The 27,034-nt window shown below is 43.2% G+C and overlaps 1 protein-coding gene across 4 annotated transcripts in view; it reads left to right on the plus strand.

The window, feature by feature from the left end:
- The window catches only part of slc12a5a (solute carrier family 12 member 5a), a 176,797-nt gene extending 153,551 nt beyond the window's left edge, over positions 1-23,246 (plus strand). For 3 of the 4 annotated variants that reach the window (XM_052075068.1, XM_052075071.1, XM_052075070.1), the window contains exons 7-26: positions 2,382-2,629; positions 3,724-3,935; positions 4,682-4,849; positions 4,922-5,020; positions 7,658-7,715; positions 7,786-7,960; positions 8,057-8,175; positions 9,040-9,138; positions 9,231-9,350; positions 10,258-10,362; positions 10,661-10,829; positions 12,289-12,484; positions 12,628-12,797; positions 12,876-13,007; positions 18,563-18,670; positions 19,090-19,215; positions 20,510-20,742; positions 21,108-21,122; positions 21,294-21,427; positions 23,106-23,246. In XM_052075068.1, coding sequence (XP_051931028.1) covers positions 2,382-2,629; positions 3,724-3,935; positions 4,682-4,849; positions 4,922-5,020; positions 7,658-7,715; positions 7,786-7,960; positions 8,057-8,175; positions 9,040-9,138; positions 9,231-9,350; positions 10,258-10,362; positions 10,661-10,829; positions 12,289-12,484; positions 12,628-12,797; positions 12,876-13,007; positions 18,563-18,670; positions 19,090-19,215; positions 20,510-20,742; positions 21,108-21,122; positions 21,294-21,427; positions 23,106-23,197 — 2,778 coding nt within the window. In that variant the 3' untranslated portion in view covers positions 23,198-23,246. The remainder of the gene's footprint in view (positions 1-2,381; positions 2,630-3,723; positions 3,936-4,681; positions 4,850-4,921; positions 5,021-7,657; positions 7,716-7,785; positions 7,961-8,056; positions 8,176-9,039; positions 9,139-9,230; positions 9,351-10,257; positions 10,363-10,660; positions 10,830-12,288; positions 12,485-12,627; positions 12,798-12,875; positions 13,008-18,562; positions 18,671-19,089; positions 19,216-20,509; positions 20,743-21,107; positions 21,123-21,293; positions 21,428-23,105) is intronic. The other variant, XM_052075069.1, reaches the window with a different exon arrangement.
- The last annotated feature ends 3,788 nt before the right edge of the window (positions 23,247-27,034 follow it).

The following is a 27,034-nucleotide window of genomic DNA, read 5'->3' on the forward strand; positions in this document are numbered from 1 at the left end:
GTATCAATTTGGTAGCCCTTCACACAATCGGTACACATGAAGTTGCTCTCACCCTCAAAAATGTTGGTGACACCTGGTATAGGTTATACATCATACAGGGCTGGCTCGACTGATAGGCAGATGGCAGACTGTAGGGGCTGCCAAAAATGGGAGGCTTTTGTAGAAATAAAAAAATATATATGTGTTATGTTGCTGTTATTATTATTATTTCTGCATATTTATTAAAAGAGTCCGAAACAGTACTATGCAGTAAATACTTTTTGCTGGCAACTGGTTCAGGGTGTCCCCCGCCTACTGCTCGAAGACAGCTGAGATAGGCTCCATCACCCATCATAAGCACGTCGGAAAATGGATGGATGGAGTTGTGTGGCATTATCTAAATGTTGCTTCTTTTGTCAGCATATGAAAATTGGCTATGAAAGGGGCTGGCATAGAAAATCTCACACAGGTCACCACATTGGCCCTGACATCACATTAATATTGGGTAAACTTCGGACTTTGGTCCTCTTTTTTATTACAAAAACCTGGCATTTCAACAAGGGTGTGTGATTCATCCAAGGTCGGGTTCATTGTTTTTCCTTTTTTCTACTGAAACCTTTGCTGAAAATGATGAGAATGACATCTTTTCACACCTCCAGCAGGTCTCTTCTCACCTCTTTCATCACTTGAAAAAAAAATTAATAAACAAACATGAAAATTTGTCGCTGTGGGAGAAATTGATTGAATTGCACCATAAACAAGGAGGCAGCAGAAGCTCGCCTCTGACCTTCAAGTGTAAATCTCCATGCAGGAAAAGAAAGGCGATTGGATTGCTGACACTCCATTTGAAAAAAGATTGATTTTTTTTTAATCCGATGCTCCCTTACACAAGATGTGTCAGATTTGATCATTCATTCATTCATTCATTCATTCATTCATTCATTCATTCATTCATTCATTCATCTTCCGAGCCGCTTGATCCTCACTAGGGTCGCGGGGGGTACTGGAGCCTATCCCAGCTGTCTTCGGGCAGTAGGCGGGGGACACCCTGAATCGGTTGCCAGCCAATCGCAGGGCACACAGAATCGAACAACCATTCGCAACCACACTCACACCTAGGGACAATTTAGAGCGTCCAATCAGCCTGCCACGCATGTTTTTGGAATGTGGGAGGAAACCGGAGCACCCGGAGAAAACCCATGCAGGCCCGGGGAGAACATGCAAACTCCACACAGGAAGGCCGGAGCTGGAATCGAACCCGGTACCTCTGCACTGTCAAGCCGACGTGCTAACCACTGGACTACCGGGCCGCCCTCAGATTTGATCATTTTCAATAAATAGTTACTTTTTAAACCTTTCACATGCACCCTGAAACCTGAACACATGAGAAGATGTTCACTGTAGCAACAGCTGTCCCTTAAGGGTTAAACTAAAATACTTGATTATCCATCCATCCATATTCCAACCCGCTTTATCTTCACAAGGGTCGCGGGGGTGCTGGAGCCTATCCCAGCCATCTTCGGGCAGTCAGCAGGGGACACCCTGAATCAGTTGCCAGCCAATCGCAGGGCACACACAGACGAACAACCATCCGCGCTCATACTCGCACCTACGGACAATTTTGAGTGTTCAATCAGCCAGCCATGAATATTTTTGGAATGTGGGAGGAAACTGGAGTACCCGGAAAAAACCCACGCAGGCCCGGGGTGAACATGCAAACTCCACACAGGGAGCTGGAATTGAACCCACTACCTCTGCACTGTGAGGTCAACGCGCTCACCACTGGACCACTGAGCCACCGATAATTGATTTAGATGTTATTATTTTTTCATATTTTAGGTTTATTGATTCTAAACTAGTGCATACTTGTTTGTATTTTTTTTAATTGTATGTAAATATTTTACAGGTGTGTATTTTCCACTGTGATTATATCCAGCACACTGTATATAATGATATTTTATTGATGTTATTTTCTTTTAAATCCCGATGCATCCTATTCCCTTTTGATTTGATTTGAAACTATATTTTTAAATTGTAATGTTTTTCTTTTTCTTTTCACTTTTTTAAATTTATTTGATTTAACTTTGTACTTTTTTATATTTCATATGTTGTTTTGCAATGTTAATCGCATGTTAAATTGCACTTGATATTTTCATACATTAAATTTGACATCTTCTACTTTTGCTATATTCCATCATCTCAATACATCTTTACTCTACACCCTTTGTATTTATTTTATTTTATTTTTTTATTTTTTTGCACCAACGTATACTTTTTTTACCCCACTTTTGTATCTGGTTTATATGACTGTATACTTCATACATACATCTACATAGTTCACACTAAATAATAATAGTAATAATAATAATAAATGTAATAACATCACATCTGTGCTCGTTCAGATCTACATTGTGCCCAAGGCTGCCATTTTCCCACTGGAGGGCCTGGAAGGCGCAGAGGCGGAAGCGGCTCTGCTCAACAACATGCGTGTGTACGGCACCATCCTGCTCACCTCCATGGCCACCGTGGTGTTTGTCGGCGTCAAATACGTCAATAAGTTGGCTTTGGTCTTCCTGGCCTGCGTCATTCTCTCCATCCTGGCCGTCTATGCCGGCGTCATCAAGACGGGGGTTGAGCCTCCAGACTTCCCGTAAGTCCAAATAGACACCAAAGTGCACATATGTTCTATTCATTTGAGTGTTTCAGGTAAAGAATAAAAACATTCACTCCAAGGTTGTTTTTTTTTTTTTAATGATCTGAAAAACATGGCGATAAACATTTAAAACATATATTTAGAGATGCAGGATTTCCATTGAACAGCAAAAAGAGAATGGAGACCCGAGGCAGGGTTGCCAGCCAATCACAGGGCCCCCAATAGACAAACAACCATCTGCAGTCACACTCACACCATGGGACAATTTAGAGTGTTCCGTTAACCTGCCATGCATGTTTTTGGAATGTGGGAGAAAACCCACGCAGGCCCGGGGAGAACATGCAAACAGGGAGGCCGCAGCCGGAATCGAATCCTGCACCTCTGAGAATGGTGACACTTCCAAATTGTTTTGGGGAAGGAAGTGCTTCGAAAAGCAAGTTTTTTTTTTCGTCAAACTCATCATATTAGTAAATCAAATTTGATTTTCAGTGTACTTCTTGAAAGATACACATTTGGAGATACTTGGATCTCATTGAACCCCGTTAACACAAGATACATTAGTTTTCATTGTTTTAGTTTTGTGTGATATAAAAATGGTATTTCCAAATTCTGTGTGTTTATAAAAACTTTTTTTTTAATGAGCCTTGACTTCAAAGGGGGACATAAATCTTTCTCATTGCCGCTTCAGTTCATTCGCTTTCACTGAATAAAAAAAAATATCAATACATTCACACTAAATAGTCGAAATAATCAAGAAGTGGGCATGCATGTTATTTATTGGAGAGCATTTCAGTCCCCTAAAAAGCAACTATCCTGAGATGACCAGGACAAAAATGAATTGAAAATGAAAATACATTTGGCAAACTTAGAGCAACAACAGACCGTTAGAGAAATTCACAGTGTTTCAAAAGGTCAAAATAATCAGAGTGGGCATACACAGTTTTGGTTCATTGGAGAGCATTTCAGTCAATTCAATTCTGCTGATATTTAACCCAACACATCACCCAAAAAATCTCTGGCCATACACGGTTTCCGTTGCAATGACAAGAGTTAAACATGTTGAGAGTTCTTTTTTCTTGTCTTTCCTCCAGAGTTTGTCTGCTCGGCAACCGCACGTTGGTGTGGAAGACGTTCGACGTGTGCGCCAAGACGGTGGAGACGGCCAACGGGACGGTGACCACGCAGCTGTGGAACATGTTCTGCGACTCGTCTTTGCTCAACGCTACCTGCGACAAGTACTTTGTCGCCAACAACGTGACACAGATCCAAGGGATCCCCGGAGTGACCAGTGGCATCTGGACAGGTCGGCGCCACATCCTTCTCTTTTCAAATCACATAAAAATATATAGATGAGGTTGAATCAGTTCCTACTAAGCTTCTACACCAGGGGTGGGCAAACTTTTTGGCTCGGGGGCCGCATTGACTTTTAAAGTTTGACAGAAGGGCCAGGTCAGCATGAGCTATGGTACATAAAAAAAAAATGCATTTGTTGACAGTCCATATCAAACATCAACAGAACGAAAGCATGAAAGTACGGTCTTCATATAATTTTTTAAAATGACAAAAGTGTTGTTGATGACCTATTTTAGCCTGTGCTTCGCTGCAGATGGGTTATGATCAGACCAGTAGAAGTAGAGCGATACAGAGGTACTAGGTGGTCGAAAAGATTGCCCCGCCCCCCCCCCCCTCCCCGTGTTCTGCAACTTCAAGTCAATGCGCCACCTGGCAGTGAAATGCCTGTCATTACAAGTCCAATTGAAATGAATGCGAATTCACATCGAACCTTAATTGTGGACCAACCTTCGGCGGGCCGTATTAAAAAGACCAACGGGCCGGATTTGGCCCGCTGGCCGCAGTTTGCCCACCACGGTTCTACACTTTTGAAACCAGTAAAAGCAGTTTGGGTGAAGAAAAAGCGCATTTTTGACATTTTTTAATCAAAATCTAAAGACTGGTAGTAGGGAAAAAAATGACTGTTTTTCGCTGAACATAAGCATCATACACTACCATATTTAGTCATTGTGGTGGTTATTGCTGTAATCCATGCAGAGAACCTGTTTGGTACCTATTACGAGAAAGGGGACCTGATCGCGCGGGTCAACATGGAGTCTGCTGAGGAGCCGGATGACCCTCTGACCAACGCCAATCGCTACGTGCTGGCCGACATCACCAGCTTCTTCACACTGCTGGTTGGCATCTACTTTCCTTCGGTGACAGGTGAACGACGCCCTCCAGACAGTTAAGGTCAACTGTTTTGCCTTTGATACTGACGTTAGATCTTCTGCCCAGGAATCATGGCCGGCTCCAACCGCTCCGGTGATCTGCGCGATGCTCAGAAGTCCATCCCGGTGGGAACCATCGCCGCTATCACCACCACCTCCTTTGTCTGTATCCTCTCAGTACTGCCCCCCGCAGCGCAACAACCAACACAGTCTCGGCCTATTCAGATAGTCTCGCCCATATCCCTGCGCAATGTAATCAGATTTAATGCAGGGGTGTCAAACACATATCGACGCGGGCCACATTTTAGTTACCATTTCCCTTCGAGGGCCATTATGACTGAAATAATATAAGGAGGGTCAAGAATGACAGTTTATTCAACTATTCTTTAATTTACTGTAAAGAGATGTTTGGCAACAAGAAAGACACCAGTGGTTTAATGCATCATCGTGTCTAGCTCCACCCTTTTGCATGAGCATTTTGTCCAAAGACTGACCTTTTCTCAAATATGCACCTCCCTCAAATAAACAGCTGGTAATGCATACAGTTGCGTCGAGCAACCAGTGGGCCCCGTTTAAAAAAAAAAAAAAGAAATTGCCAAAAATGTTTCTAACGCCAACCATTTTTTACAATAGCATTTGTAACAATTTAATCTCTCCTCTCAAGTGGAGGCGCCGCTCAGATAGAAGCCTGGCGAAGTCTGCTGTTTTGGAAACAACAGACCACAGCCACGATTTGAAGAAATGTGTTCATCTGTATTTTGTCCCGCTTCATCATTTCCTATCATCGTTTCGTATGAATAAAGGCCTCTCCTCAAATGAAATCCTGGCAATGTCCGCAGTTGATCAGACAACTGTCCAACGCCACTGTTTAAAAAAACAAATCTTCAAACTTATCTCAAGTCATCTTATCTTATCAACTTATCTGTCTCAAACTTGGGTCTTAAGGGTCTTAAACTGGACAGTGATTTTAAACTTGACCGGCAAATTGGTGCCATTGTTAAATCCAGCATCTTTCATCATAGGCAGCTGGCTAAAGTAAAACCTCTCCTTTTTCATGAGCACCTTGAGACAGTAATTCATGCCTTCGTCACATCCCGGCTCGATTACCGTAATGCACTTTACTTTGGAGTCAGCCAATCCTCCATAAAGCATCTCCAGTTGGTCCAGAATGTTGCTGTTTGCCTCTTGACTAGTACTCGTAAGCGGAAGCACATAACTGAGACTGTGGCATCCCTTCACTGGCTCCCTCTACATTTTAAGAGTTCTTTTTAAGATCTGATTTGTTTTCAAATCTTTAAATGACCTTGCACCACTATACAGCGATGGCTGTTTTTAAGTGTTCTATAAATACAGTTGAGTTGAGTTGAGTAAGAAATATGGTTGCCAGCATCGTGTTAAGCACCAGTCTTTTTTCATAACAGCAATTTGGACAAATAAATACCTCCTTTCAGAGAGACGCCACACCTGGCAATGTTGGCAGTTGGTTAGACAACTGTCCATGAACCATAAAAAATTTGTCCACCATCACCGTGTCTCTGTCAAAACTTTCAATAAAGGCTTCCACAGAATTTCTCATTGTTTGCAATATCCACAGTTTGAACAAATACAGTCATCAGCGCTGTATGCAGCACCACCCTTTCATGCGGACATTTTCGTATAAATGAAGGCCTCCTCCTGTCAAAGAGACATCCCCTTTAAATGAAAGCGTGTACGGTGAAGTAACATTGCAGGTGGAAAGTGTCATAGCTGCTGCAGTTGCACGCAGTGAGCTGATGTGCGTCTTCCATCTTGTCTCACAGTAATCAGCTGGTGGGGTCTGAGTAGATTTAATTAGGTTTCCTGATCGCATGGCCGGGCCCCTAATGCAAATGTGACTGAATAAAGCTGCAGGATATTAATTACATAGTCATTGATCACTGAGATTTTATCACGTACTAAATCGATTTCTGAGCTTGAGGTATTCGTGCATCACTACTCATCATTACTCATGCGTGCCCCCCACATCCATCCAAGGTTTCAAATACCATTGTATTCAAATAAGAGCATGGCAGTGCAACTTTCCCATGGCCACTAGATGAAGTAATCAGCATTGTGTGTACCTCCGAATCTATTGAACGAGCATTTCATGCACATTGAAGCTGTCTTCTTAAACGGATGCCTCACTCAAATGAAAACCTGGCACTAGTGAGTAGACACCTGCCAGCAAACACTTTGATGATGCCAGTGCCAGTGTACACGAAAACAAAACACGAAAGATGGTCAAGCCGTATTACATGAGCATTTGGTACCAATAAGTGGCTTCTCTCAAATGGATGGCTCCCTCCAAATAAAGCCCAGCGCACAATGTCTGCAGTTGCCCTTAATGAAATCTAGTCCACATCATTTTGTCCACCTGAATAATTTTACGCTTGCATTTTATACATAGGCGTCCCGCTGGTCCAGTGGTGAGCGCGTTGTGCAGAGGCTGTGGGTTTGATCCCGGCTCCGGCCTTCCTGTGTGGAGTTTGCATGTTCTCCCCATGCCTGTGTGGGTTTTCTCCGTGTGCTCCGGTTTCCTCCCACATTCCAAAAACATGCATGACACACTGATTGAACTCTTCAAATTGTCCCTAGGTGTGAGTGTGAGCGTGGATGGTTTCTATGCCCTGCGATTGGCTAGAAAACTGTTCTGGGTATCCCTCGCCTACTGCCTGGAGACAGTTGGGATAGGCTCCAGAACCCGCCGCGACCCTTGTGAGGGTAAGCGGATTGGCAAATGGATGCTGTTCAACATTGTTTGCATTCCTTACCTAAACCTTCACAGATATGTCCAGCGTCATTCTCTTCGGTGCCTGCATTGACGGTGTGGTCCTCCGAGACAAGTAAGTGCTGCCCCCCACGCGTTGTTTTTTGGGTGACTCTGTAGGTTTGACGCCGCCCACCCTGGCTTAGGTTTGGGGAAGGGGTGCACGGGAACTTGGTTATCGGCACATTGGCGTGGCCGTCACCATGGGTGATCGTGATCGGCTCCTTCTTCTCCACCTGCGGAGCCGGACTGCAGAGCCTGACGGGGGCGCCGCGTCTGCTGCAGGCCATCGCCAAAGATGGAATCGTACCCGCGCTAAGGGTCAGTCTTATCGGTGCCACCTCAAAAGTAGAAATACCGAATCAACTCCTTTTAAAGGTTTCCACAAATGTTTTTTGGGGTGGGTATGTTTTGTAGATCTTTGGACATGGGAAGGCCAACGGGGAGCCCACGTGGTCCTTGCTGCTGACCGCATTCATCTGCGAGAGCGGCATCCTCATCGCCTCCCTGGACTCAGTGGCTCCCATCTTGTCCATGTGAGTTCTTTAACCAGTTCTTGACGAGCTAAGTCAACTGCATTCTGGTGTTTGCAGTGAAAAGTCTAATTTTTTTTTTTTTTTTTTTTATGGAGTTTCCCCATAGGAAATGAGAAAAATACCAATGACATGGTCCAACAATTGCAAAAGCTCCTGCTGCGTTTGTTTCTTTGGTAAAGCAGATAGGTCAATGTGACCTGCTGCGAGTTTAATCATGACAAAACAAAAAACTAAATGCATGAATTAATAAAAGGACACCACTGCTAATTATACTATCAATTTTCATCTTTTTGTAGTAGTGCAAATTAAAAGTGAATTGCAATTTCTCATATTCATCTGTGTGTCATTCCAATATTTAACTTTAACAACAGAACTCATCTTCTTTTCATTTCTTTCACAGATTTTTGTACAATAAACTTGCAAACATCTCTCGTATCATAAGAGGACTCTCAAATTGAAAAGAACATTTGTATGAATTAAGGAGGCAACTGTCTTTTTGCTCTGAACATTTGGTGCATTATTTTATAATGTAAGTCCTTTAACTTCATAACATGTGATTTACAAAAAAAAGAAGATGATTAGTATGAGCGTAAAAAGTGGTATTTATGAGAAATATTAAAATATTAACCCCCGCTAAAATATTCTAACCACAATTTTTAAAGATTTTTTTTCTTCCATTTAAATTAATCAAATTGTGCCAAATATTTCAGCAGTTCGCTCACATTCACGTTTTCCAAAATAGATAAAAGATTAACTTACTTTTACGCTTGATGTGTGAACAGAAGCCATTCAAACACGTTTTGTGACTTCCAAGGTGTATTTTTCCAGAAAATTCTCACCCTGTGTTTTGTGTGCACCCCTCAGGTTTTTCCTGATGTGCTACATGTTCGTGAATCTGGCTTGCGCCTTACAGACTCTCCTGCGGACCCCCAACTGGAGGCCCCGCTTTAAGTTCTACCACTGGTGCGCGCATCCAAAACACTAACTCTCCTCCTTGCCCTTTTTTCACGAAGGCCGCATGTCCTTTCACTGCCTGTGTCTTTTGTTCCTCGCAGGACTCTGTCCTTCCTCGGGATGAGCTTGTGCCTCACACTTATGTTCCTGTGTTCATGGTACTACGCCATTGTTGCCATGGTGATTGCCGGCTCCATCTACAAGTATATTGAGTTTGCAGGGTGAGTGATAATGAAGCTAATATGAATATTGTTGTGATGCTCTAATTTGATGTGGAGTCAGATCAAATCAGCATTCATTGGTAGCACCAAGATTCCCTTAAGTGGAATCCAAAATAAGAACATTTATTGAACATTTATTTGATTACATTCGAAAAAAATATATTCTGAAAAAAGTGAAACAAAATGGACAAAAATACAACAAATAATATAAATAAATAAATAAGGTGAATAATTAAATAAAGAAGGAATCATGAAATGATTAACTCAAGAAATGATCAATTAAAAATAAATATGTCTAACAATAACATGAATAATAATAATATTCATGAATTATAAAAGAACATAAATAGATGAATAAAATCAACCCAAAAAATCGCGGCCACTCCACTGAGAAACACTTTAATAAGCCCAAAGAGATTTTGTAAAAATAAAAATAAAATTCACTTCACAGATCAAATACATACCAAGGTTATACTTTATATCTGTTCTGTCAAGTACAAATAGGGAAGTAATGCGGTGAATGCAAGAAATAATAAAATTTAAAAAATGTACAACTTTAAAAATCATGTAATTTGTCATTTGTCTTATAATGATTAGAAGGAACTTTTAAACTATAGTTGCATTTAAAAAAAAGAGCAAAATACAAACAGAACCTATTTATATTTTGGGTATGCAATATAACCACAATAATCAACATATACTGTATATATGTGAAACATATTTTTAAAATATCTGAAGCGGGCATATTTATTTTCTCCGTAAACCTCTTGTCGCCTGTGCAAGAGTACCGAAAGCTGCAGCGAGCAGACTGTCATGTCGTATTGCGTTTATGTTTGAGTATGTGATGAATGACAACATGATTGGTAAGCTTCTGTGCCTGCGTGCGTGCGTGCACGTGTTTTTACAGTGCGGAGAAGGAGTGGGGTGACGGCATTCGAGGTCTGTCCCTGAGCGCTGCACGTTATGCTCTTATGCGTCTGGAGGAAGGTCCTCCCCACACCAAGAACTGGAGGTAAACACACACACACACACACACACACACACGTACCAACATCGCCGTGTGATGGATGTGGCTAATTCCAGAGAAATGAACAACACATCTGCCAATGTAATATCTCCCAGTTCATGTGATTCTCCACATCACAGCCATCACAAACCAACAAGAGTTAACACATCACACGCCTTCCCCACTTGTACTTTTTTACTTGCGCCCCTTCAGCTGCTTCCCTTTCGCGCCCTGGCTCTGTTTGGTATCCCTCACCCTGGACTTTTTTCGCCCCCTCCTGTACTGTGGCTTTGTCCCCCACCAGGCCTCAGTTGCTGGTGCTGGTGAGCATGGATGCCGAGCAGAATGTGGAGCAGCCCAGGTTGCTTTCGCTGACCAACCAACTGAAGGCAGGCAAGGGCCTGACCATCGTGGGCACGGCCCTGGTGGGCACCTACCTGGACAACTACGAACACACTCAGAGGGCCGAGCAGGTAGGCAATTTTCTCCATGAGATACAGGAAATATTTGCGGCTCCCTATTCATATATTCTAGACTTTTTTTTAACCTCTATCAGGTTTAAAAAAGGGGTGGGCAATTATTTTTTGCATAGGGCCTCATGAGAACCAGAAAATATTATGGCGGGCCGGATCAAAAGGGTGAACTAAATTCGGCATCATATTAATTGGATTTCTTTACTTAAAAAGCAGTATTTTGCATTTTTTGGCACGTTTTTCAGACTTTAAGAGTACATTATTCCGTCGTATCGAACGGGATTTGCTTGACTTGGCGCTACTGCGGGCTTCCGTATCATCTCCCCCGTCCTCCCTATGCTCTGCAACTTCAAGTAACTGTGCCACCTGGCGTTGAAATGCCTGTCAGTACAAGTCCAAATGAAATGAATGCAGTCGTTGACATTGAACCTTAATTGTGTACCAACCTTCGTCGGGCCGGATTAAAAAGACCAATGGGCCGGATTTGGCCCGCGGGCCGTAATGAGCGGCTTCCAGATGTACTTAAGTCCACTTTCTGTAATTCCCAAAGGTGCCACAAGGTGGTGTCAAAGAACCGGATCATGGGAGAGTTGTCAGTGGTTTTCAGAAAGTATGGGACATGTGCTTCTTAAGTTGGAGAGGAGCTAAATTTAGCCCGGGCTGTTAGTGAAAGCTATGGACGGTGTCGCTGCATGTGAAATCAAAGCTGTAAGATGATAGATACCAAGGAGAATTGTAAAATGAGTTTTGAATAATATTGCAGTGTTTTGGGCTCATAGTTTGTCGTATTTTTACAGTTCATCTATTAATACAAGCAACTTTATACAAAAGTCATATTCTTTCACGATGTATTTGGATTACTGTAAGCCTACTGTAAACCGAACTCACCCTCATAACCTTTTTGAGTAAATTGCAAATTTTCGGTATACCTTAGAAACAAATGAAACAGGAGGGTTTCACTTTTTCAGACTAAAATAAAATCTACTCACCTTTCTTTTTTTTCATGCAAGTGTAAGAAGAATTCTGATTGAATGTATAATCAGACATCGTATAAAACAAAGTAAAACTAATCACCTTTTCATGATGCTTGGAGAAGGGAGTATCGTGTAAAGTGAGTCAACTTCCTGCATTGTTCTTAATTCACGTGTAATAAAGAAGTTAACCGCAATGTAATAAAATAACATGGGCAGTGATGAAAACTTGTATTCTTCACAATTTAGTGTGTATTCCCCCCCCCCCCCCCCCCCCCCATCTGTGTAGTATTTATGGTCAAAAATGTAGCAATTGGACCAAATTTCTATGACAGGTTTGCCCTGGAAGTTGAAAAAAAATCTATACCACTTCATACCAAAAGGACAAACTTCCTGTATGATTTCAGGCATTTCATGTCGCTAACTATAACTCACTTTGGGGTCTGACATTCCAAACAACGCCCCCCTCCCCACACACATCCTCATAGGCGCTACGTAAACTGATGGAGACAGAGAAGGTTAAGGGCTTCTGTCAGGTGACGGTCTCGTCCAACTTGCGGGATGCCACTTCCCACCTGCTCCAGGCCAGCGGCCTTGGCGGCCTCAAGCACAACGCCGTGCTGGTGTCGTGGCCACGCAACTGGAAACAAGGCGACGAGCACCAGACCTGGAGGAATTTTGTCGGTGGGTTGGTTAGAAATATGTACAAATGGTGATAAATTTGCACAAATGCACATTCATTTTTTTATTCAATGAATCCACGGGATAATCGATTGTAAAAATATTGCATCCTGAGAGTTCCACCTCTATCTTCTAACTCCTTGTAGAGTTGGTGCGAGAAACCACTGCAGCTCACCTGGCCTTGCTCGTACCCAAAAACATCGCAGCCTTCCCGTCCAACGGCGAGCGCTTTACCGAGGGTCACATCGATGTGTGGTGGATCGTCCATGACGGAGGCATGCTGATGCTGCTGCCCTTCCTCCTGCGCCAACACAAGGTGCTCCTCGAGCTCCTTTCTCTGTTTTTATGAAATAAAAACATTCCGTTGCAACAACATTTGTTCATTCACTCTCAGGTTTGGAGGAAGTGCAAGATGCGCATCTTCACCGTGGCCCAGATGGACGACAACAGCATCCAGATGAAAAAGGACCTGACCACCTTCCTCTATCATCTCCGTATCGACGCCATGGTGGAAGTGGTGGAAATGGTGACTTACCAACATAGCAATTTAAAAACTATACGTACCGTAAATTCCAGGCTTCAGACCACACCTGATTAAGAGCCGCATTCTCAGATTTATGAAGAAAAATCTATTTTGTCATTATATGCGAAGACCGTACCATAAACCGCTGGCCAATGAATAGGCCGGGGTTCCCTGCCGCCGTGGAGAGCCTCCGGGTGAGAAGTCTGACGCGGTCGCCCGCTGAACCCCCGCAGAAAAAAAACGCAAAATTTCTTAAAGTTGAAATAATCTCCATATTTTTATGAGCATGATAAATGCATTTGCACAACGAAATTACGCTGAAACACATAAGAAGAGGCCAGACAAAGAGAGATCTTGATGTGCATTTGCATAATTATGAGGAGAAATACTGCAGCCCACTAGCCTTTAAATAGAATAATGCAAATCATATGAATTGGAAAATATATATGAAATTATTTCTATAGTCAGCCGCTTAAAAATGATCATTGTTGGCAGCTTTAGGTCCGATGCTGTGCAGCTCAAGACACAGGTAAAATGTGTTCTCTCATGGCCGCTTGTTTTCAGTATGACGCGGGTGTCACCTTTATTAATTACAGTCCGAGTGAGAGGCAAATCAAATGTCAGAGGGTCTTCGTCCATATTTATTATTTCATCTGGGCTGATGGAATTCTCCGCTATCTTTGTTTGTGTGAATGTGCGGAACGAAACAAGTTTGTCCTCGTAATTGGGAGGGAGCTGCTGACACAACGTCGTGCGTGCCCAAATAGACAGGCTTTTCCGTTTCATGAATCTATAACACCACGATGGCCCACCTTTAAAAGCTTTGGTTGTCTTTTTACACTAGCTCAGTTCTTCTTGCCGGAGCCTCCACCTTCGCACCATCGACTCGTCTATGCCTTTATTACGGGCAGCAGCTTGATTTCGTTCTTCAACTGCCAGAGTGATCGCTTTTAGTTTCAAAGCTGAATCATATGCTTTTCGTCTGGTATTCTCCATGTTGATCAGGGTTAGAAGAAAGACTGAAATAAGGAAGTTGTGATAACCGGTAATCATACAATTTCATTGGACCCCTTTGTACTACTCGTTCATTTTAATGGTCGACTGTTGCCGGGTAACACATTTTTCCCCCGCTACGGCAAAAAGAGCGGAAGTTGTGATTAGTCATGCAATCTCATTTGGACCTCAGTGAAAGACTCATTCATTTTATTGGTCCATGTTTTTCCCGCAATGGAAAAAACAAATTAAAAAGCCACTTCATATTACACGCCGCAGTGTTGAAAGTGTGGAAAAAAAGTTGTAATCCGGAATTTATGGTGTCCAGGTATATATTAAAAAAAAAAAAAAGCCTCATCTCACCCCTCGGGTGGTGTCCGTCCCTCATTCAGCTCGGGTCCTCTGCCAGAGGCCAGGAAGCTTGAGGGTTCTGCGCAGTATCCTTGCTGTTCCCAGCACTGCACATTTCTGGACTGAGATGTCCGATGTTGTTCTCGGGATCTGTTGCAACCACTCATCTAGTTTGGGGTTCACTGCCCCGAGTGCTCCGACCACCACAGGCAGGACTGTCACCTTTACCTTCCAGGCTCTCTCCAGCTCCTCTCTGAGCCCTTGGTATTTCTCGAGTTTCTCGTGTTCCTTCTTCCTGATGTTTCCATCACTTGGGACCGCTACATCCACTACAACGGCTTTCCTCTGCCCTTTATCTATGATCACGATATCTGGTTGGTTCGCCATTGCCATCTTGTCAGTCTGGATCTGGAAGTCCCACAGGATCTTCGCTCTGTCATTCTCCACCACCTTCGGAGGTGTTTCCCATTTTGACCTTGGGTTTTCCAGTCCATACTCCGCACAGATGTTTCGGTAGGCTATGCCAGCCACCTGGTTATGGCGTTCCATGTAGGCTTTCCCTGCCAGCATCGTACACCCTGCAGTTATGTGTTGGATCGTCTCAGGTGCCTCTTTGCACAACCTACACCTTGGGTCTTGTCTGGTGTGGTATATCTGGGCCTCAATTGCTCTGGTGCTCTGGGCCTGCTCCTGAGCAGCCAGGATGAGTGCCTCTGTGCTGTGCTGTCCTTCAGGCCAGCCCTTTCTAGCCACTGATAGGACTTCTTGAGATCAGCCACTTCAGTTATGGTCCGGTGGTACATCCCGTGGAGGGGCTTGTCCTCCCATGATGGTCCCTCTTCCAGCGCCTCATCTTCTGTTCCCCATTGTCTGAGACATTCTCTGAGTATGTCATCCGTTGGAGCCTTCTCCTAGATGTATTCATGGAGCTTGTATGTTTCATCCTGGACAGTGGCTCTCACACTCACTAATCCCTGGCCTCGTTCCTGTCGGCTTGCGTACAGTCTCAGGGTGCTGGATTTGGGATGGAACCCTCCATGTATGGTTAGGAGCTTTCGGGTCTTAACGTCCGTGGTCTGAATCTCTTCCTTTGGCCACCTTATTATTCCTGCAGGGTATCTGATCACTGGCAGGGCATAGCTGTTTATTGCCCGGGTCTTATTCTTGCCATTGAGCTGGCTTCTTAGGACTTGCCTCACTCGCTGGAGGTATTTGGCCGTAGCCGCTTTCCTTGTTGCCAGTTCGAGGTTGCCATTGGCTTGTGGTATACCAAGGTACTTGTAGCTGTCCTCAATGTCTGCTATTGTTCCTTCAGGGAGTGAGACCCCTTCAGTGCGGACTACCTTTCCTCTCTTAGTCACCATCCGACTACATTTCTCAAGCCCGAATGACATCCCGATGTCGCTGTTGTAGATCCTGGTTGTGTGGATCAGGGAGTCTATGTCCCTTTCGCTCTTAGCATACAGCTTTATGTCATCCATGTGGAGGAGGCCATGTAGCCTGTCATTATATATATATATATATATATTTGAGCTGTCAAACGATTAAAATATTTAATCTAATTAAAAATGCAACTGTCATAATTAACTCAAATGAACTAAAAAATTAATCGTGATTACTCACACATTTTTTATCGTTTCTGAATTTCCTTTTACATTTTTGTCCTATTTTTCCCCCATTTTAATGCTCTCATCAACATGGAATCATGAATCAGTTTTCTATGTGCCAAATGCAAATATTTACTGAAATAACAATTTCGATTTTCAATTTTACATGAACATTTTTCACTTGGTGCAGTTATTCACGCATTATCTCTCACACAATATTACTGTCCATCAATAACGGTGAAAAAAATATTTTGTCACACAACAGCTGCTTTAACAGCTTTTTTTATGAAATAAAAACAGAGCAATATAACATTATAAAGTGCACATCTAAGGTACACTAGTACTCAGCCTATAGTGGATTTAAACCATGGTTGCATACTTCATTTTTCTCAAGTTTGCTTTCAACACAGCAGTCTGTTTCTGTATGTTTGTTGAAGAATAACGAGACACCGGACACCAGTGTTCATTATGTGCCGCTGTATTCGAAACTGCCGGTCTTACAAACAAGCACACGCACTTCCCACGTGCTGCAGGGGCAAACCATTCTGAAAGGGGGGGTGGGGTTCACTCCCCCTAATATAGTCAGGCTATGTTGATTGTGTTGGTTCTTCTTGCGCGGAAGTCTCTCTACGGTTTTGTGTAGACCTCATTTCGAATGACTACACTTGGTTTGATGACAACACTGGAGACATTTTACTTTCGCTAGGTCGCTACCACTGTAGCGCACTGTCACTGTCAGACGAACACAGAGAAGCTCCACCCGCTGTATTTATATGGACACGGAACGCTGTAACCTTCCACACAAAATAGTTCCAAACAAGTAACAATCGCGTCAGTGGCATACATCGTATACCTGTATGATACAGAGAGAGAGAGAAGAACAGGTAACTTTGGTCTTGTCAGTGGAGCAATATGGCAACCTTTTAAAAGTAAACTTTCCATTCATAAACTCTTTAAGTATCCGTTTTCGGTGTCTCGCGCTGCCGTGGCTGGCAAAACAGACATGGGCGTGGACTTCTGCAGCGCGCTTGTTGTTTTGTTTCTGGTGTATTTATAGAGCAACGTAACATCCGCTTGTGACGTGTGCCACGTTAATCTCGCGAGAAAAATTTTAATCCCGTTAAAATTCATTTAAATGAATGCCAATAAAAGCGCGCTAAACTGACAGCTTTTATATATATATATATATATATATATATATATATATATATATATATATATATTTATTTATTTATGTATTTATTTATTTTTGTTTCCGGTGAGGGTTGGACTCCACCAAGGATACCCTTTGTCATCAATTCTGTCCCTTTTATGGCCCCAATTTCTAGGTGTTGTCTGGTTTAGTTGCCTCGTTACTGCATCTCTGCTTTTTGCAGATGACGTGCTCCCATTGGCTTCTTCAAGCCGCAATCTCCAACTCTCACTGGAGTTGTTCGCAGCCATGTTTGAGGCTGTTGGGATGAAAACCCATCCAACCATCCATTTTCTGATCCGCTTACCCTCACAAGGGATGCAGGGCGCGCTGGAGCCTGTCCCAACTGTCTTTGGGCATTAGTACACCCTGAGCCGGTTGGCAGACAATCGCAGGGCAGTCATCGACCAACAACCATCACTCATAGTGTTCCATTAACCCGCCGTGCATTTGAAATGTGGGAGGAAACCGGAGTACCCAGAGAAAACCCACACAGGTACGGGGAGAACATGCAAGCCCCACACAGAAAGCCCAGAGCCGGAAACAAACTATGCACCGCTGTGCCGATGCGCTAACCAGTCGACCAACGGGCCACCCGAGATGAAAATCAGCACTTCCAAATCTGGGACCATGGTCCTTGGTCGGAAACAGGTGTCATGCCCTCTCTTGGTCGTGAATGAGATCCTTCCCCATGTGGAGGAGTCCGAGTATCTTGGGGTCTTGTTCACAAGTGAGCGAAGGATGAACTAAGAGATAAGCAGAATTGGTGTCTCCAGTGATGCGGACTTTCTTTCGAGCTGTCATCGTTCAAGAAGGAGCTAAGCGGAAAGTTGATGCTCTCGATTTACTGGTCAATCTAATCTAATCCAACTGTTACCTATGGTCTTCGCCCACAAGCTGTGGGTCATGATTGAAAGAACAAGATCCTGAATACAAGTGGCTGAAATGAGTTTCCTCCATAAGATGTCCAGGCTCTCCCTTAGAGATAGGTTGAGAAGCTCAGTCATCCGGGAGTGACTTAAGAGTAAAGCCGCCGCTCCTCTGCATCGAGAGGAGCCAGATGAGGTGGCTCGGGCATCTGATTAGCATCCCTGGACCCCTCCCTGGTGAGGTCACACCGGTAGGAGCCCTCGAGAGCGACCCAGGACACACTGGAGACACTGTCTCCGGCTGGCCTGGCAACAACTTGGTATATCCCAGCAGGAGAAAGATGAAGTGGCTGAGGAGAGGGCCATCCAGAGTTCCATACGAACGCTGCTGCCCCACCACACAACCATGAATAAGCGGAAGAAAATGTATGAATGGATGGCTTTCCCTCAAAAATATTTCTTGACCAAGACAGTTTCCGCTTACTATCACTGAAGCAAAGTGTCGTCTATCGGTGTTTTTTAAGCCGCTGGTGTGTTTCCCTGCAGCACGACAGCGACATCTCAGCATACACCTACGAGAAGACCCTGGTGATGGAACAACGCTCACAGATGCTGAAGCAGATCAACCTGACCAAGACCGAGCGTGAGAGGGAGGTAAGAAAGTTCCTGCCCTCATCTTTGAGAAAGGGACACTCAAAAATCTGCACGCGAATGGGACTTGACGGGTTCAGCTCGGCGTGGCTCATCTTGATTTGACTTGGCGTGACACCTAGACTGAAGTATATTTTGAGCAAATTCAGAACGGTGAGATGCCATTTTCCTTATCTGCATCTTTGCTGTGGAGCATGGTGCCATGATGTCTTGGCAGAGGGAAGGAATATACTGACACTTATCTGAACCTTTTGCAATTATTACCTCCCCAGTCAAATTATGTTTGCTTTAAGTTTCACTTTTATGTGAGTCATTGCCTGCCATGCACCACAAACTGAAACTGGTCTAAATAATCTCTTTAGTTCTTCATTTATATATTTTTTCTTTTTACATTTTTCTCTCTTGCTGTGGTATCTTCACAGATCCAGAGCATCACTGACTCATCCCGCGGCTCCATTCGGCGCAAGAACCCTGCGTCTGTCACCACTCAGCTGAGTGTGAGCGAAGAACCGCCAGCGGCCGGTAAAGAGGAAAAGCCGGAGGAGGAGGTAGAGCCCTTCCATGGGTTTACTTTTGTTTGCAGTCAAACTTCTTGGGTTGCATGTTTTGTATTTCGTTTTTTTTTTTTTTTTTGGTAATAACAATTTGCACACTCACCTCCCCCAATCAATGACGGCTAAGAAGCCTTTTGATTAGATGTGCACCACGTGATATTTCTCGCAATGGTGAAACACGAAAGCAAGGTGGGAATGCTAATGCAGTCTTGCGTCAAAATGAATATGTTATTCCACACTTTTCAGTGCTGCCATCGCTCAAAGGAATCTCACTTATCAGACACCAAAATGAGCAACTCATTAGCCACAAGTGTGCTATTACTTTGTAGACTTATTTGACAGAAGTGCCTTGAGATACGAGTTAATTTGTTTCGTGACCAATTGCCATCACCATATCTGAAATTGTCTTTCCTCACTGAAATGAATGCAAATGCCACAAAGCTATTTAAAAGACTTGACTCCTGTGTTGAGTTTGCATGTTCTCCCATGCCTCCGTGGATTTTCTCCGGGTGCTCCGGTTTCCTCCCACATTCCTAAAACATGCATGGCAGGTTAATGGAAGACTTTAAATTGTCCCCAGGTGTGATTGTGAGCGCAGATTGTTGTTCGTCTATGCATACGCTTCGATTGGCTGGCAACCAGTTCAGGGTATACCCCAGCTACTGCCCACATTCAGCTGGGATAGACTCCATCACACCCAACGACCCTTCGTGAGGATAAGCGAATCAAAAAAATGGATGGATGGAAGGTCAAGTTACGGAAATCACCAATTCACCAACCTTCTAAATGATTGCGGATGTGGGTTCCCCTCCAACAATACCTGTTTTGTGAAAACTGACCCCGTACTTCCCGAGATCTAAGGTTGCAAAGGAGGGCGACCCCGCCCCTTCTGGCAGAAAATGTCAAAATTCCGCCCAAACCTCTGATTGACCCTAACATTTGACATTTTGTGTTGTCCCATCATGATCAACAAGTACAGCATGTTTAATTAAAACCTAAATGCACTGCTGGGTTAAACCCACCTGGTGATTTGGCATAGAAACGACCCTGCATCCAAATTTGGTCGTGGATGATCAGATTGACCAACATGTTTTAGTTGCTCTGTGTTACTGTTTAGTAGTCAAGCTATCAAATGACGAGACAACTGTTCTTGAACCCCACTTCCTCTCTCTTGTCCCTCTCAAACATTCTGTGACTTTGACCTACATTCCAACACTCGTGGATTTACATGTATCTCCACCTCCGGCCTCGCTACCATCCGTCCTCCTCCTCCTCTTCCTCCTCATAGTCAAAGTCGGCCTCTCCCCCTGTGCCCACCCCTGCCCAGGTGCAGCTCATTCACGAGAACACCACCCCGACCAGCCCCGCCACCCCGGCGGCCCCAGCAGCCTCGGCCGAGTCGGTCCAGAGCCCCGGGGAGCAGATTCAGATGACCTGGACGGAGAAGTGCGATGGGGACGCCAGCAAGTCCGCTGCCGCTGCCACACCGTGCGGCATCAAGGACATCTTCAACATGAAGCCGTGAGTGCTCACAGGGGTTCCACCACATGATACCCACACATCTACTACTATGGCTTGGGACTGAGCCAGGTATTAAACTTGCCTCGCGGCGGAATAACTCAAATGGAGGTCAAGTCAAAAATGTTCTTTGCAATAATGGGTTCAACGTGACCCCCACTAGTCTTAACACAGCATTCTGATGAATATCGTGTTTGCGGAATATCAATGAAACTGCAAAATCCACCCGCTTTAATCTCTCTCAGGAGTCAGCCGTTTTCATTTGTTTGAAACACAAGTATCTGTACTTAATCTTAAGTACATAGTGTGAGTACTTTTGCTACTCTGGTTCTGATATCTACGTCTTTCCCTTCTTGCTCCTGCTGCAGTGAATGGGAGAACCTGTAAGTACCAAAGATCCTTCAAACCTCACTCCGGCTACTTATTACATGACATGAGTGGATGAGGACAATTCAAATGCGTGAGAGTGAGCATCTGTCATCCACGACCACATGAGTGGCTTTGTCCTGCCTTACAAGTCCCGACAGCCTTGTCCCATCTGTGTGTCCATCCAGGAACCAGTCCAACGTACGACGTATGCACACGGCGCTGCGACTTAACGAGGCCATCATCAAGAAGTCCTCCGAGGCCAAGCTGGTCCTGCTCAATATGCCCGGGCCACCTAAGAACCGTACAGGTGATGAGAACTGTATCCTTTGCTAAAATCTTGATTCAAAAGAGAGTGCATCTTTTTTAGACTCTAAATCAGTTGTGCCCACACCTTTCCAGCATGCGAGCTAGGTTGGACGATGACCGTATTTTCCGCACTATAAGGCCCACCTAAAATAATATATAATAATTATATTAATAGAGCTTAATTGCAACTTGTGAGTGTGTACTTCATGCATGCATGGCACCACACACACCATCAGAGGCAAGTGCGCAAGAACAGACTGTATTTTTTTTTGGGAGGGGGGGGTTAAAATTGCTATGAATGTAGTACAGTACATGCTTATTATCCTTTTTACTAGTTTATTGTCTCCTTGTCCTTTCTAGTCATATTTAAAATTGAGTTATCAAGGATTCAAGGAATTTTCCTTTCCTCCAACTTCACTGATGCAAAAGTCCTTTGAAGTCATATTTAAAATTGAGTTGTCAAGGCTTCAAGGAATTTTCCTTTCCTCCAACTTCACAGATACAGAAATCCAAGAACTTTTCTTTTTGTTGTTGTTGACTTGAACCAACACACGACATGTCACAAAGTCCAATCCCGGAGATCTCAGGTTAACCCAGTAGGCCCCAAGACTTGTGAAAATAACGTAGGATAAAACAAATATGATAAAGAGTTTACGGTAATGCTTATTTAAGGCTCCTATGCATAACAAGTGTTGATGGGGTAGAATGAGAATGCCAGGCTTGAATTTCACAAGGTCATTTTGGACTCGATGAAAAGAATGTTCAAAAATGAAGTGTTCAACGTGCAGGGGATGAATGGGCATGAGGCTATTCGATATATATGATATTTGTTGATGTAGGCCGTGAGGCATGCGACAGTCAAGGAACAAATTTCACAACGGATGATATGCGGGAGTTAACAATACCATGATGAGAGTTACCGACATGACACTCCCTCGGCGAGCTACTGCTAGCTGGCAATCGACTTAATGGGCACCCCTGCTCTAAACGGTCTGTACAGTAGATGTGAGTGTCGGTGTATGTTGGTTAATATACGAACGGCGTTTGGCTGGCAAGCGTTTGGAAATCACGGCTGTACAACGTGTGTTTAATTCATCTGGGAGAGCATTTACATGGGTCAGTCGGTGCTACGGTGAGCAATAGCAATCTCATCGGCTCAGCATTCAACTCTTTTATGTTGGGTGGTGAATGATGACATTTTTGAACGACGGACATTCCAGTTATAACTCCTGATTGTTTTTGATGAGGGGTAAGGGAGACATTGAATTGAGGGGCAAGCAACTGTTTGAGAAAATATGCTCAGGGCCTTTTTGTGAACATAACAGCAAGCTAATGTTGGTCCTGGGAGCAATGGTGCCCTCTGCTGGTTGCACTTGAGCAGTGATGTTTTCAATTTTTCAAATTCCTACTATTACGCACACATTTGGTAAAGCATATATATCATTCCCTACAAACACATTATGCTAATTTATTATGGATGACTGAGATTTCAAAAAGCTAAGCTGTTTGAAAAAGTCCATGCTAAACCAAATGGTTCAGCATTCATTTCTGCAAAACCATTTCATTCATTCCTGCAAAACACGTTTAGACGCAACATTATGATATATCTTTTATATATGGATATAAGTTGACCTGACTTTTAAATTGTTGTTGTGATGCCATATTGAAGTTCCTTGACCTTTCTCAACCAGACATGGAGTTCCTTGAGGTCCTCACTGAAGGTCTCAACCGGGTCCTTCTTGTTCGCGGAGGCGGACGCGAGGTCATCACCATCTACTCCTGAAAAAGCAGAGCCCCACACCCTCCCATCCCGCCTCCCTCCAACTTGACCATTACCAATCCCCTTCACTGCCCATCAGCCCTGCTCCTGTGTCATCCGTCTCACCCAACTCACTCAAATGCAACTTCATCTTCATGTCGCCCTCACTGTTTAATAGCGTATCATAGCCGACAGGCAGCTCAACTCGGCTTCAGCGCCCTCACGAGCAGAATGAATGCCGGGTCAAGCTGTAGACTGTTTTAGTCGTCAGACCTCGATCGGTTCAGTCTTGGTTCACTGAGCCTGGCATCGGCCGTGGGGAGCGTATGCCGAACTGCGGTTGCGAATGCATGCAAACTTGTGTTTTCCGTTTGAATCTGTGTCGTTTGCTTACCCAAATTGTGTGTGGGGGGAGGGGGGGGCAAAGAAGATTCTTAAAAATGAGTCCCGTTGTCAGGACCCTAGACTGTGGCCAAGACCACCACCAGCCAGGAAAGGGGTCTACACATACAAATTGTGAAATCCACGCCGGCCACTTTAGTGCTCATAGCTGTCCTTGTCTTTCTTCAGTGGCTGTTTGCGCCCCCCGCTGCCAAATGATGTGCCAAAAACACAAAAAAAGAGGAAAATAAATGTCATTTGTTTCCTCCATTTTCAGTCGCTGAAAATCCAAAAATTAGACATCGATGAGTTTTTTGTTTGTTTGACAGAAGAAAAAATTTACGCATTTATAATCCGGGTGATTATAAATTGAAAACAAGGGGAAGCATATCTTCTGTGTCAGATGAAATACATTTAGTCAATTGCACGAGCTCGTCAAACACATTTGACACATGGATCGCGATCACAGTCCAGGTTGATTGTGTTGCTTGCAAGGCATTTTCTTCCCTGTTTTTGTTTTGTGTGCCCCAGTCCCAGTGCCAAGTGAATGGTACACGGATCGAAAAAACAAACAAACAAGGATAGCCTTGCTTGCACACAAACTGTGAATAGCATGTTAGCAGCAGGCTAGCGTCACGACGACAAATCACGGGGCGGGGGTAAACACTCACGACCAGCAGCCCTTTGTGTGGATCCCTGTAAATAATGTACAAGCTCCGCGCTTCGTTGGGTATGAGTGTCGTATTTTTTGACATATTCCAAGAAAGAAAAAAACAGAACAAAAGGAGGCTAAACAGTCCTACGCTCAGAGGGAGCCCCTGGAAACGGTGGTTTTAGATGTCTATTTATTTATTTATGGTATTGCCTCCACGCGCACTGCACCGTTCATGCAAAAGTGGTATTTTTTCATCCAGAGATTAAAAAAAAACATATTTATGTTTGTAGACAGAGCTTATCGACAGAGTACGTCATCCACTCGACTACATGTTTTGTGTTGTGGTCTGCCAAATTTGTATGTATATATTATATGTGCCATATGATTTCCAGAATCAAATTCTATTTAATCGGAGAACAAGTCTGCTGACTTTCTTTCAAATGAAAATAAGGAAAAGAGTTCTGTGTGAATTTTAAAGTGTGGGCTTGGGAAGTAGATGACCGCGTGTTATCTTTTCTCAAACGGGCTGACGAGAGGACAGCGGCTTCTGTAGCAAGGAAACCCACTTTGTCCACCAGAGAGACTTCTATGCAGTAGACTCACCAGTGACATTTTATATACAGAAATATATACAGTACATATTTAATACACATGTATACACGAGCATACAGTACTGCGCGCAAGTCTTAAGCCACCACTCGCTTGGTTGTTTTCTCCACCTTTTTTGACAGTAAAGTGGTGAGATAAGCATTAGCATTTATCCACCTTTAGATTTCACACAGAACCTCGCAGGAGCAGGATATTGCTGCAACTGTGTGCGCTTTGAGCAGGGGGACAACCTTCAACCAACCAGGGTGGGAGATGTAATGTTTTCTCAAGTTCCTATTCACGTGTACTGTTACGGCTCTAGAACTACTTCCGGAGGGAGGAAATTGCACCTGTTAAACCCTTTTATGCACCAGTCATGGTAACCTGTAACCTGATCATGATAAGCTGTCCACCGTGGTCGCCGCCAGCCCTGAAAGGGTTAACTTTGCTCCCTCATTCTGTTTGTCTGTGGTCCCACCGTCATGACAACAGTCAAAACGATGTTCATCAAAAACAACGTATTTAGTCCTAAGAAGCATATTCAAGTCACTGTGATCTAAGTGGGGAGACTCTGCTTTCTCAACATTAACACAGATGTTAAATAGAGGAAGTTCAAAACAAAAGAAAATACATTCGATTGAGATTCAGTTAAAATGTATTGCACAAAAAGTTGAAGGCAAACTGTAACATAAATGTCAGAAAACAAATCACCCTTGAACTGCAACTGTATTGTCCCTAAGTTAAATACAACTGAACTGTCTTGAAGAAATGTGCTGTACTGGATTAAAAATAAATTGAAAGCTCAAGTTTAAGCATATGTAAAGTTCACTAATGAAGCGAATTTGCCAAGAGAAATTTGAAATTGCTCTTCCCCACAAATCAGGAAGTAGCCCCATTGACACCAACTTTTTTCAATCTATTTTTGAAAAAAAAAAAAAAATCATTCTGCTGGTGGTTTAAGACTTTCGTGACTAAACGGCTGGATTGTGGTATAAGGTTGAGGTGTGCATCTGGGAACGAACGTGCAATAGCTCACACGAGGACTTGTTTTGTTCATTGTCCTTAAGACATCTATTTTTGTATACGTCCTCTGTAGAGTCATTACGAGTCACTTTATTTGCATTTTAGGGTTTTTTTCTTTTTTTGGGGGGTGGTCACTTGCACTTGTCGTAGAATTATAAATAGATACTTTACTTATTTATACAGTCATACATATGTATAATATGTATGTCTAAAGTATATGGGAATTCAAACTGAAATTAGTTTATTGAGCTGTCTAAAACAAACAAAATAAAAAGGCTTTTTTTTTTTTTTTTTTTGGTGTTGCTTGAATGTCCAGGACCATTTGTGGTGAATGCTGCTAGTACTGGTAGATGTCTTTGTACTGTATATAAAAACCACATCAACCCCAGGGGGTCATTTCAGAAGTGAAGAACTAAAAAAAAATGTGTATAGACAATACATATCAGCGGAGGCGCTTGACGCAACAGTATTAGAAAAGCTCGACTGATGCAATAGAAACATGCTCCTTTAGCCATCAATAACTTATTCATTGCTTTGGAACTTGCCGAAATGTGACTATAATTTATTAGAAATCTAGGTGTATAAGTCAAAAACAGAAAATAATGATTTGTCTGTTTTTTGGGGTGGGAGTGGTTTAAGAACATTTGCCTGCATCAACTGAGCCTTTGACAAAGTCTGAAAAGGAGACGCGCAAAATGTTTTGGCGTAATCTATTTCCCTATATATATATATATACATATATATATATATATATATATATATATATATATATATATATATATATATATATATATATATATATATATATATAGTATATATATATAATGTTTTATACTTGCTGTTTGCATAGTATCGTGTGGCGATATTTGTTTTCATGGTTTTTAAAGTGACGATGTGCGCTAAAGACAATGGTGAGGGAGGGGGGCGAGCTGATCTTGAAAGGTCTTTTGCAAAAACATAATAATAATTATAATCATAATAAGGAAAAAAGAAGAGTTCTCTTTACCATTACTTGTTCTATATTTTGCTTAAAGTAGTATTGTGAAAAAAGTTGATTTTGTTGTTCGAGGCCTCGGGCTGGTCATATGTACATATGAATGAATCACTACAGACACTGTAACTTACTCGTGTTGTCTTGTACACTGTTCAATCATTGTGGACTCAAGTTTGGACTTTTGTAAGATGATGTGCAATATTATTTCGCGTTTTGTTGA

Source organism: Hippocampus zosterae, chromosome 9 (genome assembly GCF_025434085.1).
Source record: "Hippocampus zosterae strain Florida chromosome 9, ASM2543408v3, whole genome shotgun sequence".
NCBI lineage: Eukaryota > Metazoa > Chordata > Actinopteri > Syngnathiformes > Syngnathidae > Hippocampus > Hippocampus zosterae.